Source organism: Colobus angolensis, unplaced genomic scaffold (assembly GCF_000951035.1).
Source record: "Colobus angolensis palliatus isolate OR3802 unplaced genomic scaffold, Cang.pa_1.0 Scaffold7, whole genome shotgun sequence".
NCBI classification, from domain to species: domain Eukaryota; kingdom Metazoa; phylum Chordata; class Mammalia; order Primates; family Cercopithecidae; genus Colobus; species Colobus angolensis.
The window spans coordinates 13,390,540-13,408,052 of record NW_012120709.1 but is presented as its reverse complement, the minus strand read 5'-3'; the positions used below and the strand labels follow the sequence as shown (position 1 = coordinate 13,408,052).

Below are 17,513 nucleotides of genomic sequence, written 5' to 3'. Positions count from 1 at the left end.
CGCCACGGCCGGGGCCAGGAGGGTGCAGCGCCGGAGGCGGGTCAACCTGGACTCGCTGGGCGAGAGCATCAGCCGCCTGACGGCGCCCTCGGTGAGCGGGGAGCGGAAGGGGGGACCGCCTTCGGGGGAGAGGACGCGGATCAGTAAAGTTGGCGCTGGGCGAGCCGGGGCGCGAGCTCAGAGCCCGACCGCTGGGGGGCGGCCCGGCCTCACCCTGCCCGGCCTAGGGTTCCAGTGGCTCCGGCCGACAGAGGATGCCCTAGGCTAGGGCGGAAGAGGGGACTAGAGCACTGGGAAGGAGTAAGATTCCACTCCTTTGGGGTCTCCTGATTCGGGGGCCGGTCGGCCCACCTCTAGCCTTGAACCCTACTTCACCACTATTCCCCCTGGACAGCCCCAGTGCTGCTTCACACCCACCTGTTTTCTTTCCCCTAAACTTTCCCAGGCACTGTGTTCTGCTGTTCGGCTTCCCTATCTTTCATCCTGTTCTCTAGCATCCCAAAGGAGCCCCAGCCCCTTCCAGGAAACCCTTCCTCTCCTTATTTCCCACACTCTCTTGGTCTTAGCGTGACCTTCTCTGACATCGTTGAATTCCACAGGCTATCTGCAGTCTGTGTTGCATCCTTTTTCTCAGATCTTCAGATACTTTTTGCCAGATACTTTTCTGAGTTGCCTTCTGTTGAAGAAATCTCTAATCTCGAGTTCTCCTCACCCCGTAGCTTCCCCCCCCCCTCCCTTATCCACTAGGCATTTATTCTTCTCTGGGTAAACCTGGTGTCTGGTTTCTTTTTTAAAAAATGTAATTTAATTTAATTTTAAGTCTCGGGATACATGTGCAGGATGTGCAGATTTGTTACATAGGTACCAAACGTGTGCCATGGTGGTTTGCCGCACCTACCAACTCATCATCTAGGTATTTAAGCTCCGCATGCATTAGCTATTTAAACCGCTCTGTACTTCTTGCACCTGTACCTCATCCTTTACTCTCTTTTCAATGGATTCTCTAGTGCTTGCTTTCTTACATTAGCTATTTAAACCGTTCTGTACTTCGTGCACCTGTACCTCATCCTTTACTCTCTCTTCAATGGATTCTCTAGTGCTTTCTCTCTCATTTTTTGATGGCTTCTTTATATTAGGCCCTTCCTAAATATTTGTGGAATGAATAAATGCCTCTCCAAACTTGTGCTCATCTTGGGATGTCTGTATCGGCAGTTTGAGGTGTTCACCAAACTCTGCCTGGCTGTAGGCATCCTTCCAGAGTACTCCTGTCTTATTCCTGCCCAGGCATTTCAACTACCCTTGGCTTTTACCTCTTGCAGGAATGCCAGACCTCTGGTACAGTCTTACCCTGTCTGGGAGAGCTCCGTTTTGAAGGAATCCACTCTATTGCGACAGAATTTGAAAAAGATTCAGCATCAAACCTCCACCCATCTTTTATCCTCACCCTGACCTTGGATACAAGAGCTTTAACTCCTCCTGACAGCACTTTTACCTACCCACCCCTAGGATTTTTACTTTTTTTAAAGTTTCCAAAATGAATCTGAACATTGATCTTGTTTGATTACTGTTGAGTCTCTCTTTTGAGATTACTACTGCACATGATGGTAGGAGGGACCTAAGAAGGAGTGGGACTCTGAGGGGACTGAGTACTGGTACTAGGCAGTTCTACAAATATTGTTGTGGCACTTCCATTAATGGAGAATGATTTTTTTCTTTTATGAGACCTGATTGAAGATGTATAAATCACTTATTATTTATTTTGAACTAATTTAATTCTTAAGAACACATATTGAGAAACAGTCATCTTTCTATTCTTGTGTATTTTCCTATTTGATATATCTTTCTGCCACTTTTTCTTTCATCGATAACCTAGAAAACAATCCTCAGAATAGATTGGCTGTTGTTTGCTGTTCTTCCCTGCCAATATTTCCCAGGCAGCGTAATTTTATGAACTATTTGATGCTGCAAATTGTTGAAAATATTTCTTTACAACGGGAGTCCAGTGACCCCGAGCATCTGTAGGCTTGTGTGAGTACTTAAAGCAACATTTGTGCAATAAAATAGTTATTTAGTACAACAGATTCTTATTTAATTAAATGAGTTTGCTAAAGATAGTAATTAGTTTGGGGAGAATTGTTGATATAACCTTGGAGGGTTTTTTTTTTAAATTTTATATTTTGGCCTAAGAGTGAGAATTTACAAATTTCTAAAAAGTAATGTCAATGCCTCTGATAATGCTAATTTAAAGTAAGACCATTTTCAACGACTTACATGAGGAGTACATAAAAGAAACTGAGAACTGCAGTATTTTCTGCTAGAATAAGAGGAAGGAAATAATCTCTGATGGTTACTTTTATAAGTTAAATTTGAATGACTGGCTTTTTGCTGGATGAAAAGAATGTATCCGGAGAATGGTTTTCAGCATAAGCAATTTGAAAATAATTGTGATGATCAAATAAATGCAACAGCTACATATACTTTCCATGCCACAGTTCTTTTCTATTATGAAAAGGGTCTGTCAGGTGGATGCTGAGAACATACAGGTGAATATGGTGTAAACATTTTCAACATCATAACACACGTATAGAAAAATTCTCCTTGGTTAACCATATCACCAATAGACTTAGTGACACAAATAAAAGAGAGAGATTATATTTCAAAGCAGTGACTTATTTCTGTGTTGTCCTTACCTTTTTTTCTTTCATTTGGCAAGTTAGAACACTAGCTCAAAAAGTTCCATTAGATTCATTTTTTGACATTGTCAGGATCTGAAACTTCTTTGAATACTCTTCAGGAGATGGATTGTGTCCTCTCTATTCTCTCATGAAAGCTGGGCATCTTTTTTTTTTTTTTTTTTTTTTTTTTGTGAACCGCTGAGAGTAGCCATTACCAGAGCATTTTTTAGATGGGAATTTCTAGTTGTTTTGCATGTTGTGAGCTTTCTTGCATGTCATTACGATATACTTCAGGAGAAACTGTACTTGCCATGGAAGTGCCTATTTTGTCGGTTGTCTCATCATGGAATGTCTTAGTCACTTGGGATTTCTTCTTTATTGAGGATGATTTGCAAATAGAAAAATGAAAATTTATTTATTAAACTAGTTATTTGACCCATGGGATATCCAAACTCAGGTTTTTGACACTTAGTCACTTTAAGATGCATTGATGTTGAGTATAAAGGCTATAATAATTTCTAATACTATTTAATAAAAGTAAGTTGCATTGGTGAAATTGAAAAAAAATTCCAGAATTCAGGAGACCTGATTCTGATTTTGCCTTGACAATGAGAAACTTACATATCTCTGGACACATTAGTTTAAATGCCTGGGATTTCCCAGGCTTTGGACAAGCTGTCATGTTGGCATATGAAAGGAAGACATGGGCCAGGTGCGGTGGCTTATGCCTATAATCCCAGCACTTTGGGAGGTCGAGGTGGGCAGATCCACTAGGTCAAGAGATCGAGACCATCCTGGCCAACATGATGAAACCCTGTCTCTACTAAAAATACAAAAATTAGCTGGGCATGGTGGCGCGCACCTATAGTGCCAGCTACTCAGGAGGCTGAGGCAGGGGAATTGCTTGAACCCGTGAGGCAGAAGTTGCAGTGAGCCAAGATCGCACCACTGCATTTCAGCCTGGTGACAGAGTGAGACTCCATCTCAAAAGAAGAAAATAAAAAAAAAAGGAAAGAAAACATAGCATATAAGTTTTAAAACTTTTGAGGAAAGTAGTTTACTTTTTAAGATGGGGCACCAAAATACTATTTAATCCACCCAATTGTTTAAAAATATTTTAGGATCTCTGTGGCAGATATTGTGCAGAGCATTTGGAAAGACAAATGCTGAACAAAACATAGCTAATCTTTGACTTCATGGAGCTTCTTTAATCATCATCTTTATTTTAATGAAACTATATAAAGGGAAACATAAGAACTCCAATTGGCGAAATCTAGGGGAAGTTTTATTTCTCATCCACTTTGGGTAGTTTTGTTCATTGTGAATCTCTAGGGTGCAGCCGTAATAATAAAAATAACCCTCCAATTAGCAGGGCATGATGATGCATGCTGGTAATCTCAGCTGCTTGGGAGGCTGAGGCTCAAGAATTGCTTGAACCCAGGAGGTGGAAGTTGCAGTGAGCTGAGATCACACCTCTGCACTCCAGACCCTGGGTGACAGCGAGACTCTGTCTCCAAAACAAAACAAACAAAAAACAAACAAAAAACCCTCAAGACCTTAAGGCCTGATTAAAGATGTATAAATCATTTATTACATTCTTTATTTTAAAATAATTTAATACTTGGGAATACATATTAAGCAACAGCTGGGGATTTCACATCAAGGGTGAACTTGGCAACTCATTTATTTGGATTTTATTCTTAAATGAGAGTTGCTTAGTTACCCTATCGCTGTGATATCAATTTTGGGTTTGCTGGTGTCAGCCTGTCAGTGAAGATACGCCACTAGAGTCATATAAGGGCAAGGCTTCTCTAGGTTTCTTGACAGAGAACATTGCAAGTGGCTTTGAAGACCTCAGAAGCTTTAGAGAACAGAATGTCAGGAAAAAAAAGTAACAGAATTGGAGGAGTGGCAAATAAGGAGAGGAGAGCTACTGACCTGTGGAGTTGTTTAAGAAACAGAGACCAGTGAAGAGGAAAGAATGGAGGGGGAAGCTTAGATTCAAGTGACAAGAAAGCATAAATTATTATTTTGAGGAAGGAAATTATCTTAATACATGTCGAGGAAAGAATGAAAAGACATAAAATACATATTTAGCTTCTGTTGATATTAAATAAAATGAGCTCTCTGACATGTATAAACCCCGGAAAAAAAAAAAAAAAACCTTAGAAAGTATGAGTGTAACTAACATGTAGATAATAAAAAACGTACAAAATATATTCGTAAGGTAGGATATTTGACAAATTTAGGTAGTTTAATTAAAGCTTTTTAAATTTGGGGCTTAATTTGGCTAATAAAGTTATAGAAACAGATTCATTACCATTATAAAATTATACAAAGTCTATTTCAATTATTTAATGTTTTCACATTTGATGAAAATAGATACTATAATCCAAAATTAGAATTTAAGGGCAGTCTATTGCCTTTCTTTACCTTATCCCTAATCACTTAGAAACAACATGGCAGAGTTGAAAGCACGAAGTTTTGGAGTCTGACAAATTTAGGTTTGCGTAATCCTCTGCTGAACCCCTTACTAAGTATGAGTCCCTGGGAAAACTAACTCATATCTTCTCTGAGCCTTAGTTTCCTCTTTCGTGAATTAGGAATAATAACTACTTTGTAGATTTGTTGTGAACAAGGAGGAATATTCTTTGTAAAGCTTCCCAAACTCAGTAGATGATAGTTTCAGGGTGAGATCTATTAATTTTAACTGAATTTGAATGCCTCAAAGTGATCTAAATTTTTTCTTTTCTTTTTTTCTCAATAATCCGCTTGCTCGTCACCTAATTGGAAAAGTTTATAGAATAGGTTAATCGATGTCAAGTACCAAAAACAAAACAAAACAAAACAAAAGAACAAAAGTTATAAGAAGTACTTTACTTTGTTGGCATAGCCTGACAATCCATTAAAAAAATTAAAACTGGAGTCCCTTTTTGGCCACTGGGTATGACTCATGCGTGTACACAGATATGTAAAAATTGCAGCTTCAAACATTTCCATCAGATTACTGAATGCTGTGTGGCAATATGAAGACTACTTTATAAATTCTATAAAAATACAGGAACATATATATTTGGTAGAATGTAGACATTTTATGACAAGTTAATTTTAAATTAGAAAAACTTCAGGTGAAAGAGAAGTAATTTATTTCATCTGCCTGAGAATTCCAAGCATTCTTCATCTACTGCATTCAAACTAATCTATATGTGTGTTCAAAGCCTTGATAGTGAGATTCAATAATTACATAGCTAATGCTGTTTATGTTTTACGGTGCTCCCTTTTTTGGCTGTTGGTTCAATTGCTAGGCTTTCTTTTGTCTTTGTCCTTTTTTTTTTTGAGATAGGGTCTTGCTCCTGCCTCAACCTTCTGAAGAGTAAAACTGTCACTTGAGAGATAAATTTTGACAATGAGAAATGACATCAGTGATTATTAGTTTGTAAGTAGAAGTCAGAAGTGAGTATATATTCCTTTTTAGTGTATAGTTTATTTACCTATAAGGACTCTGAGATGCGTGGATGAAGTACTTGAGTGCTATTACATATTTTTCCCATGTATGTCATCATCAGTCTTTTTGTTCACCTTTTTGTCTTATTGCTGCTAATTATACAGAGCTGTAAGTAAAATAAAACATAATATAAATGTTTTATTGAATCTGATAGGAAAATAAATGTACTATCATTTGACATATACATTGTTGATCATGAGTTATTAGGAAGGTATAATTTTCTTTTTTGAGATTTCACGCACTTGTAGGCACATAGGCTAGGAGAATATTTGCAAGGGCTATCTATTGAGCAGGTTTTCTTCACAGGCCCTTTATTCGATGCATGAGCCAGTGAGTTAGTTTAACATTTAAAGCCTCTGTCCTTGATATTATGTTTAACTTGTATTTAGCATAGTATGGTTGTTCAATAAAATGCTCAGGAGGGCCGAGCCCAGTGGTTCATGCCTGCAATCCCAGCACTTTGGGAGGCTGAGGCAGATGGATTGCCTGAGGTCAGGAGTTCAAGACGAGCCTGGCCAATATGGTGAAACCTGTCTCTACCAAAAATACAAAAATTAGCCAGGTGTGGTGGTGGGTGCCTGTAATCCCACTACTTGGGAGGCTGAGGCAGGAGAATAGCTTGAACCTGGGAGGGGGAGGTTGCAGTGAGCTGAGATCACGCCACTGTACTCCAGCTTGGGCAATGGAGCAAGACTGCATCTCAAAAAAAATTAAAAAATGCTCAGGAGAAGTGGATACATGTTTTTGTTTAATTGTTCAATTATGTTAGTGTTTCTTTTGTGTTTGATTTTTTTGGTGATATATTTGGTTCCATCAACCAAAATATTTAGATTTTTCATCCAGCCTGTGATAGACATATTCAAGTGTGCGAACCTGTTTGAATTTTGCTTACACCTGCTATTTAAAGCAAAACTTCAGAAGGAAGTCATTTTACAAAAAGAGCAGATAGAACAGTATCCTTCTCCTTGGTCTCTTTGAGTCGTCCATTTATATAATATTTTAAGAAGTTAGGTAAATGTAACGATTCTTTTACAGTCTGGATTGCTTATATTTTCTGTACAATTCTCTGTGAAATGCGAAGAAATGTTTGTCAACAAGTAGGCTACTGTTGCCAAAAATGCACTACGAGGAGATGGAGATGACATAATTATGGCCCTTAAACATCACTTCAGGACAGGATCTGAAGATCTAGAATTATATGCTGTTAGCTCAGAGTACCTTGTAACATTGAGGGCTGGAGTCATGTAGGAAGTAGGGCAGTAGGAAATAACTCAGAAGATGGGAAATTAGCTGGGGCTGTTGTAGGGAATTGAGAAAGAGTAAACATTCTTATAAATAGTGAGAAATCCCTTTCAGAGCAGGCTTTATTTGAGGCTTATTAAACAGTTCTTCATTTAATCTAGTAGTTCTCGAGCTTCATTGAACTCAAGACATATCTGAGGAAAATTGTTAGAATGCAGATTCCTGGGCCTCATCCTCAGAGGATCTGGTTGGATAATTCCAGGGAGGGGCCCAGACTACATTTTGAACAAAACTCCAGGTAATTGCTCAGCATGAAGGTATGTCTAGAGGTGACTGAATTCCACACCTTGAGGACTACTGAGCAGTGAGCTCTATGGGCTGAATTTTGGAAAGAATGATCTTGAAAGCCACTTCCTTTGGGATTAATGTATCCTTAGACAACTATTACCTTAACTGGGATGGGGATAAAGGTGGTGAATTGATGCTATTATCCCCACATCCTATGGCTGTATCTTTTGTGGTCAAAATAATCTTTTTGGTTGTATGGTAGAAGGTATTTGACGTTTCACCATTTGTAGCTTTAATTATCTGTGGACTCTGCCTATTTTTCCTGAGGATGTTTTGTTGACTGCTTATGTTTATGTTCAGTAGTTCACATGTCATTACTATAAGTATCTTGTGACCCCTTTTTCCAAAACAGAGAAACAAATATTTGAAAAGGTTGGGGATTATAGAAAAAAAGAACGGTGGTTGTGAGGGTGAATTTGACATTATCATCAGCACTTGTGTTTTTCAGAGTGAGACTGACACTACATTTCTCAAATGCTCCATCTACTGGTTCATTTTGGAGGAGTGATTTGTTTACATGCCAATGAAAAATTAAAAAGTAAGAAGGTAAAAGGAGAAGAAACAGATCTGAATGCTAGAATTTTTTTTGCTAGAAAGAAAACAATAGGAAGTTCAGATATCAGATATATAGGGCCACCTCTCAAACCTTACCAAAATATGACACTAACATTAATGCTTGCTAATCTCTGCATTGTTAGCCATTCATTCAATGGCGAAGTTGGGTGGGGGCGTCTCTAATTGAATTCTCCAAGTAAATAAATGGTGATCTAACATTTGAAGAATATGGATTTGCAGACAACTCTAATAATATATCATGAAAGGAAGTTATCTGTGTGGAGGTCCTGATGTTACCTTAATTGTAAGTCCATAAAGTCCACTTGGCTCATTTTCCTTTCACTGTATACTATTTGTTATGCGTGAGTCTGCTGTGGCCAATGGCAAAAATCAGAATGTTCTAAAACATGCTTCCATTTCATGTTGCTTTATGTCTATGCTTCTTCATACATGAACCCTCCAACTTAATACAGGGAGAGGATGGTTTTTCTGACTGTTTTTATGTACACACACACGTGTACACATATATTCTGATATCTGTTGTTGCATTTTTCCCCCTATAGAATCCTAAGTTATCACTCACATCCCCGTTATTGGACTTGATTTTGGTTTATTCTGCCTCTTTGAGATGGAAATCCTATCTTATTTATCTATGTATGCCCATGCCTAGCAGTGTGTCTGAATTATAAAGGCACTCAATAAATGTTTGGTAAAAGAATGAATAAGTCCTTGTGTAGTTCGTGGTGTATTTGGTACTGCCCTTTTGGCTATAAATGATTTTGTGATTTTTAGTTGATTATTTTATCTGACTGTTCTCTTTGTAGCTTTTTCTCAGACATAAATGGGAGTATAGTTATAACATTATTTTTTAGAATGTGTTAAGATTTTCTAAACATTCTCCTACCTGACATTTTATTTAGACTTCATAATAATCTGTAGATTTTATGCAAATTGCCTCACTTTGGGTAGTATGATTATTATTATTATTATTTTTTTGAGATGGAGTCTTGCTCTGTCACTCAAGCTAGAGTACAGTGGCACGATCTTAGCTCACTGCAGCCTCTGCCCGTCAGGTTCCAGCGATTCTCCTGCCTTAGCCTCCTGAGTAGCTGGGATTACAGGTGCATGCCACCATGCCTGGCTAATTTTTGTATATTTAGTAGGAGTTTCGCCATGTTGGCCAGGCTGGTCTTGAACTCCTGACCTCAGGTGATCTGCCTGCCTTGGCCTCCCAAAGTACTGAGATTACAGGCATGAGTCACTGCACCAGGCCAGATAGTATGATTATCTTAAAATGGCTGTAGACACAACAGTTATTTGGGGGCACTGATGTGCTGCCACTTACAAGGGTGTCTATATTATCTCCTGAAGAGATGTGTATCTGTAAGATAGAGGGACAGTAAATCTATCGTGCTATGTTGTTCATTATTATTTTAGCATGTAAGAAATCCTGTATTACCAAACATTCTATTAAATAAAATTCTACAAACCGGTATATCCATACATCTATCTTGCAATAATCATTAGTGGACACAGTAGTGGCACAGGGAGGGACAGTATCCTTGAAAAAAGTGTAAAGTTAGAAATTGCTTATTTAAAGATTGGGGAAGAGAACTGCCTAGGAATAGGAAGAAATATTATTGGGTGTTTTTTGAGGGCCCTGTTGAGGTTGGAGATAATGAATATGTAGATCAAATTGGGAAGATGAGTATGACATGCAGAGGTATAAAGCAATGATAGTATTGTTTATACATTAGAAGGCCTGTATGTCAGATTGAACTTGAGGTGTTTGGGGGCAATCTGTTGGAGTGGAGGGTTATGTCTTAAGGAATAATGACTATTTGTCCAAATGGGGAAAACTGCAATAATCCAAAGGCATTTCTAGCCTTTCTGTTTGAACACCAATCTGAAATTAAGACTATTTAGAATATATCTAGAGCATTCTTTCACTATTCAGTTCACTCTGTTGGAGTAGCTGATTTGTGTACCCCACTTCTAAACCAGAATCAGGTAACCGGTAACCAGTTAGTCTTTGAGAAACTCAGTTCTAATTAACTGCTTGATTAGTATTTATATAATGCTTTCAAAGTTAGGACTAATCCTTGAAAAGCCCAAGAATATTTAGCTACATCATTCATGCATTTTTTTATGGTTCCAGTGAATAGTTGGTATATTGTAAGGTTTTCTTGGCTCAGACTTGATACATCACTTCTTGAGTATAAGACAGTCTGTGGGTTGTAGAGTAGCAGTGACCACCAGAACATTTGAGGTTGTGTTGGAGAGTACAGTGGATATTTTCTTACTTAAAAAGGTAGAAATTAATTCTGGTGAATCAAACATTCTAAGTGAGCTATCGCATATGCAGGACCAATTTGTTAAGAGAGCAGATGAAATTCAGTGAAATACACTTAAGAGTGAAAGGATTTTAAATTTGTTAGTCAGTCCTTCCTAGTCCCAAAGTTCACCTGTGTGTTTTAGTGCCTCAGTGTTGTCCTTATGAGTATTAACTATCACTCTGCTATAGATGTGTGAACATCCTGGTGTGAGCAGTGTTTTAGATAGTCAAGTGCTTGATAACAGCAAACATGCTCTACATAGAAGCAATGAAGAAGTAAATGGTCCTTGTGGTCTGACCAAGTTAATATGTGCATACCATTTCTCACATTCCACCAGGGAGTCTCTTAGGCAAGGGAAAGATATTGTGAGTAGATTTTAACAAACTGTTTTCCTGTCTTTTAGACTTCTGTATAATTTGGTGAATGTGCTTGTTTTCCTTGAAAAATGTCTATCAGACCGTCTGTGTATGTGCATGCACAGAATGGTTGGAGGTTGATCCTACAAGTCGATAAATGCTGCATTCTGATTTTTGTTCTAATTTGACTTTGGAGAAATAACTTTTGTCTCCACTTCCCGTCTCTGAAATCACATCTGTCTCATTAATCTCTCACTAAAGAGTAAATATGTAATAAAATGTGAACAGTGAATGGAAGACATTGTGTTTACTATTACTCATGGCTTCCTTGCGCTGCTTCACTTCTCTCTTGTAAAACAAAATATTCCTTCAGGTTCTTTAACTCTCTACATTCTGGGAAAAGAGGAGATTTACAGTCTGGCAAACTCTTTTTGTATCTTGGGTGTCACTGGATAAATTAGCCTCTCTGAGGATCAGTTTCTTGTGTATAAAATGAGGTTAAAAATTCATAGGATTATGAAGATTAAAAGTATAGTAATGCCTAGCACAGTATTTGGACTATAGCATATGATCAATGGATTTTGGTGCTTTTCTGTAACACCTTCTTACCAGGTATCCTGATCCTTTCAAGTAGTGTCATTTTGGAGGAAGTCTTAGGGCTTGGAAAAGAAAGAGAATAGTTAAAAATAACTCATGGGGGAAGGGAGAAGGAGAATTAACATGTATTAAGCAACCACTATGGAGCCAGAATTTATCAAATGTTTTTATAATACATATCACTAAATTTTCAAAATAATCTCATAAAAATATTTCAATTCAGAGAAGTTGAATAACTTGCCTATGATGATAGTTAATTACTGACAGAAATAAGGTTGGAATCTTGTTCTGTTTGACTCCAAACCTCATATGCCTTTCAGTATTTCATATATTTCATGCTTTGGTGAATGTGGTGGACATCGTGATTCACTGCCTAGATGTCCCTTTAGTAATAAAGGACTCATTCCTCTAGATGCTAGGAGTTCTGTTGACAGTCACCCGTCAATCATTAGTCCTCTCTATGTATTGCCTGGCCTGAGGAGAGCTAGAGCTGCCTTTCTCAAAGTCGTGGCCCGTTCCCATGACTAATCAGCATGGGATAAGAAAGCTAGGCCTTCTCGCTTTAATTTAGGCAACTCTGAGATCAGAGCTCTATGTAGGGTCAGCTGAGACTTCCATTGAGTCTTCATCATAGTCCAACTTCTCCTTGTGCCCAATTCTGCTTTCTTCTCTACCCTTTCATGGTTGTTGATCCCAAGAGCACTCCTTAATAAGTTTCCTGCATGCTAATCTCCCTCTTAGAGTCTGTTTCCTGGAGAATCCAACTCATGATGGTGAGTTTGAGAATTGTCATGGCATTAACAGAAGTGCAAGATTCAGCAATGGGAAGGTGGCATTTGGGAGAAATATAATGATAGCTTTGGATTTGGATATTTTGAATTTAGTAAAAATGATTAGCTCTGGACTGTGAGATCTTTAAGGGTTTGTATTACAGAATCACCAAGCTCAGTTCAGTGCCTGCCAGTTGATTTAATAAATGGAAGATTGAAGATATGGGATTGGAATCTGGCTAAGAGCTTGTGGTTGAAGATAGTTACTTGAGAGGTGATAGCTAGTATCTTGAAAATTGACAAACGCTCTGAGAGAGAAAGAAATAAGAATAACAGAGAATTAGGGAGAAATAAACAGAAATAAGAAAAAGAATAGAGGTGACAGGATTTTTTTGTGTGTGTTTGTAGGATGGGAGGTGACTGGGAGCAGCTGGGAGCAAGGACCCAGTGGTTGATACTTGCAAAATAATGAAATTTAAGGATGATCTTTTCAAATCCAGGATAAGTGAGGTTGCTAGTGGCCTTAGAAAAGCGATGCCAATCCTGCAACTGAGATAAAGACCTATTTAACAAAGTTTAAAGAGGGAATATATGGTGAGAAAACAAAGGATATTGTGGGCATACATCTCTGATTCAAGATATTTGATAAAAATAGAGAAAGATAGCAGCACCTGTGAAGCTGAATCTAAGTTTATTAGAGTTGAAAATTCATGTTTGAAGGTAAAAGATAAGTAAAAAACAAACAAACTGGAGACAGATGAGATAGATAAGACTTGATCAAGGATAGGGTCTCTCTAGAGGCATTCTCTAACCTATTTCCTAAGAATGAGGACACTTCTTTCTTTATACTCAAGGGGAATATAGGAATATGGCATAGTAGGAGTACAGTGCAAAGGCTACTGTCATATTTTGGTTTTATTCATACTAATTTATTATTACATTCTTGTCTAGATTTTGTCATTATAACTTAGTCATTGGCCAGTAATTTTGTATATCTAGCAATTACCACATTTAAATTGCCATGCAATTTGCAGTTCTCTAGATATACATTAATGATGGCAACTGTGCAGACTGTGGGATGTCAAATCAGGTATGAAATGTCAGTAATTCATCTTTCGGTAATTTTATACTCAAGTCATGGAGAGTACATTGTTTCATTTGTATAATCAACTGCTTAAATAACTTTTGGATTGTCTTATCAATAGCTTTAGACTTCGGGTTTTCTCCTATCCTCCTAAAAATAAGCATTTATAAATTGAACACCATATAGAAGAAACTGTTTTTTTATTTGTGTTTGTATTAGCTTGTTTTGTTTTACTTATAGAAGTGTTTTATATACATATCTATGTAGTTATAAAAGTTTATATATTTATGCGAGTTGTGTATGTACACTCACACACACACCCGTTCTTATTTTCTCCATGTCTGATATACCTTTGTTCAGTGTTAGAGCTCTTTTTGACACTTTTTTTGATACTGGTGGAAAGGTCACTAATGGAAGGAATTCTTGAGATATTAGGAGCCAAGTGAATAGGACTCTATTTTGTCAGTATATTAAATATATTTTATACTGTTGAAAGGTAGTGTGGAAGGTGAAATAAGGCCAAATAGGACATATATCATCAACTGTAGCTTCTTGGCTCTCTTTCCTTTTCTGGGTGAATTTTGATCAATTTCATCAAGCAGGGATTTTTATCTATTTTATATACTGCCAAATTTTATGACTACAATATGCCTGGCACATTGTGGTTGGGCAACAATTTTTTTTTTTTTTTTTTGAGACATAGTCTCACTCTGTCACCCAGGCTGGTGTGGGGTGTTGCAATCTCAGCTCATTGCAACCTCTGCCTCCTGGGTTCAAGCGATTCTCCTGCCTCAGCCTACCGAGTAGCTGGGATTACAGGTGCCCACCACCATGCCCAGCTAGGTTTTGTATTTTTAGCAGAGATGGGGTTTTGCCATGTTGGCCAGGTTGGTCTTGAACTCCTGACCTCAGGTGATCTGCCTGCCTTGGCCTCCCAAAGTTCTGGGGATTACAAGCGAGAGTCAGTGTGCCTGGTCAATAAATATGAGTAAATTTAGAGTGAATGTAACGATAATTTATTTTAAGTATACCACACAAATGTTGTAAGAACCAAAAAAGATAAGGAAGACAAATGCACTTTAGAAAAATAAAATCAACAACAGCAAAAACAAAGTAGAAAAACAGAATATGCAAATGTAAATAATTATTATGTCCTGTTATTTTAATTTTTATTATTTATTTACTGTATACGCCCACTATGCATGCTTAATTTTACTGTGTCACGAGCCAGAACCCCAAATCTGTGGAGCAAAATATGGTTCCAGTCATTAGCCCAATTAAAAAATTAAAAAAAAAGTATTTTCCTTGAATGCTTGATCTTCTACACCAGTCAACTTACATTATATACTAGGAGGAAAAAATAAGTTCTGTCTACATGATCTAACTATATTTTAAAGAAATTCAGTAGTATTTTATTAAGCAGATATTTGTTGTTTCTGTGCCAGGGACTTGAGATGTTTCAGTTATTTCGGGAAAATACTTACAATTCTATATCCCCACCCACTGCTCTGCCACCTATTTTCTTGTGATTCTGTTTCAAACATTTCAGGAATGAAATTTCAGAAAGATTTTATATTTCTTCCAACTTCTTTCTTGTATAAAGTCTTCCCAAGAGAAATCAAGAACTTGTGGAAGAAAAATTCATATAACCCCTTCAGCAAATTTAAGAAAAACCTGTCATTGTACTAGTAAAAGCTTATTATCTTAAATCAGTACGTTTATGTAGACCTTAACAAAAGGAAATAAATATCTTATAATGACTATTGACCAAAGTCAGTCAGTGCATGGTCATTCTGAATCTGTTTGCTTTCTTCCAATTTCATTTTTTCCCTTGTGTGATTGGTTTAATTTGTGTATGAATCATGTCTTGATTTTAAATGTTGTCTTACCAATTTTTTGCTTTTTGGCTTAAGGAGTTTGTTATTTTCTGAAAAGGAAGGGATGCAGATATTCTTACAAATTGTGTTTTTATCATAGTATTTACACGTATAAACCTAAATTTATTTTAATAGGATATTTGAAAGATCTATATTTATCTATTTGTATCTGTGTATTTATCTACCAATCTACTATTGATTTCATAGGGCAGAAGAGAGGAAGAGAGATGACCCTGTCATTGGATTCTGAATTTAAAAGTACCATGTAATAGAAATCTGAAGTAGGCATAATTACCCTTATTGTATCTTTTTAAAATTTTCCACATCTAATGAAAATATCTTTTACTTCCTTAACAAAAGAATGTGCCTCCAAAGGCATTATTGTAGGGAGTGATAATGATGAGATGATTGTGTTGTTATGGAACAGAGACGGAGGGAAAGAGTAAATCTTAGCTACAGACTATTGTAATTCCATTTGAAGCTTCAGACAGATATGAGGGAGTTTCTAGTGTGGAAGCTGGAGAAGAGAGATTTATTGTTTCCACCTGATATAAAGATCAGTAAATGCTTTGTGGACCTGACAGTGTTTGCAAGCTATAAAGTCTTTCTCTCTTTTTCTCTGTGTTAACTTACTGCCATTATAAACACATTTCAAAGAAAACCAATCTTCCCCTTTGTTCTGAATTAAATTTTTTCTCCAGAAGTATACTTGCAACGTATAAACCTAACTTTCTTGCTGAAGGAGAATGGATAGGATTCTCCTGTAGCTTATTGCAGGTGGCTAACTAGATGAATTGTGGTGGAGGAGGGCTGCTGCCTGCTGATTCTCTAAGCACTTAGGCACTTTATCTCCTTATTCAGCTGCATTCTTGGGTTGTGGGTGAGGGAAAAATGGAAGGAATAAAATTAAATTAAGTTCTAAATGTAATTTTCTACCATCAGTCTAGCTTTCTTGACTATTTACAAAAATCCAGATAATCCAGGTCTCAAACACCTAGTCAACACAAATATCCAATTGCATTGATTATACAGATGGAATATATCACCTTAATGGTGCTAATGGCAACTATAGTGATAGAAATTAACAATTCCATTGGACATGTAATTGGAAAAAGTATTGTACTACAAGTTACCCCAAGAAACCTACTTTTTCAAAGAATATATACTAGTAAGTCACTTTCAAATACGAGTCAACAAAATATTACCAATTGTATAACTAAAATATGAATCTGCTAATAAGGATCTACAAGTAAGATCAGACCAACACATTTTGGCCATTAGATAAGGTATTCAGCTACTTTATTTGATTATAAATCCACAAATCTTATAAACCACGTAAAGATGTTGCATAACATCAAGAAAACATCTTAAAAAGCTAAAATAACAAAGTTTATTATGGTTTTGCTCTTCCAGAGTGACTAATAGAAATGAATCATGGGCATATTAAAGTCAAGTATATCAGTTTCTGCCTTGGTATTTTATACTAGTTCAACTTCTGATATATTATGGATTAAGGTTAAGAAAATGTTAAGTGGGGACATTTAGTAGTTTGTATTTTCTCTCTTTCTCTATTCCTATATCAGAACCTCATGCCACAAAAATCTGCTGTAAGACTCTCCCACCAGATAAATTGTACTATGTACATTTTAAATACCTTATGTAAAATTATTAATTCAAAAGAACCTCCCTTGATTTTAAGGACCTGCGTGGGGGTAGAAAGTAACCTTTTTGGAGGAACACGGGGGTTGTGCTTGGGATGGAGATAGCTCTCCTGGTGCTCCTAAAATCAAATCTAGTGTCTGGCCCCACAAGACTCTGCCATGTAGTGATGACTATATAGCAGTGATGCTTCTGGGATCTCTCTCAGTCAGCCATCTGGAGATCTCCTTTGTGATAGTAGATTATTTAATGTTCTTGGTCTGTAGTGATAACATGGATACATTGGGAAGTAAAAACAATAATATATAGCATTTTTTGTGATGTGGCATTATACTTTTAAATTTTGGATCATAAACTGTTTTTTTTTTTTTTTTAAAGAACTATTACTGCTACTTTAGGACTCATTTTAAGTAAGGTTCAGGACCAAATGGGGCTGATGGTGTCCTTATGTTTTATAATGCTTAGAGATTCCAGAGATTTTGCTATGTATATGGATAATTTATGGATTA

At 37.0% G+C, this 17,513-nt stretch overlaps 1 protein-coding gene across 1 annotated transcript in view; it reads left to right on the top strand.

The window, feature by feature from the left end:
* Window position 1: 1 nt before the first annotated feature.
* GUCY1A2 (guanylate cyclase 1, soluble, alpha 2) overlaps window positions 2-17,513 on the top strand; it is a gene marked incomplete at its 5' end in the record, with an annotated part of 327,669 nt that continues 310,157 nt past the window's right edge. Inside the window, one exon of the mRNA XM_011927025.1 lies at window positions 2-91. Coding sequence (XP_011782415.1) covers window positions 2-91 — 90 coding nt within the window. The remainder of the gene's footprint in view (window positions 92-17,513) is intronic.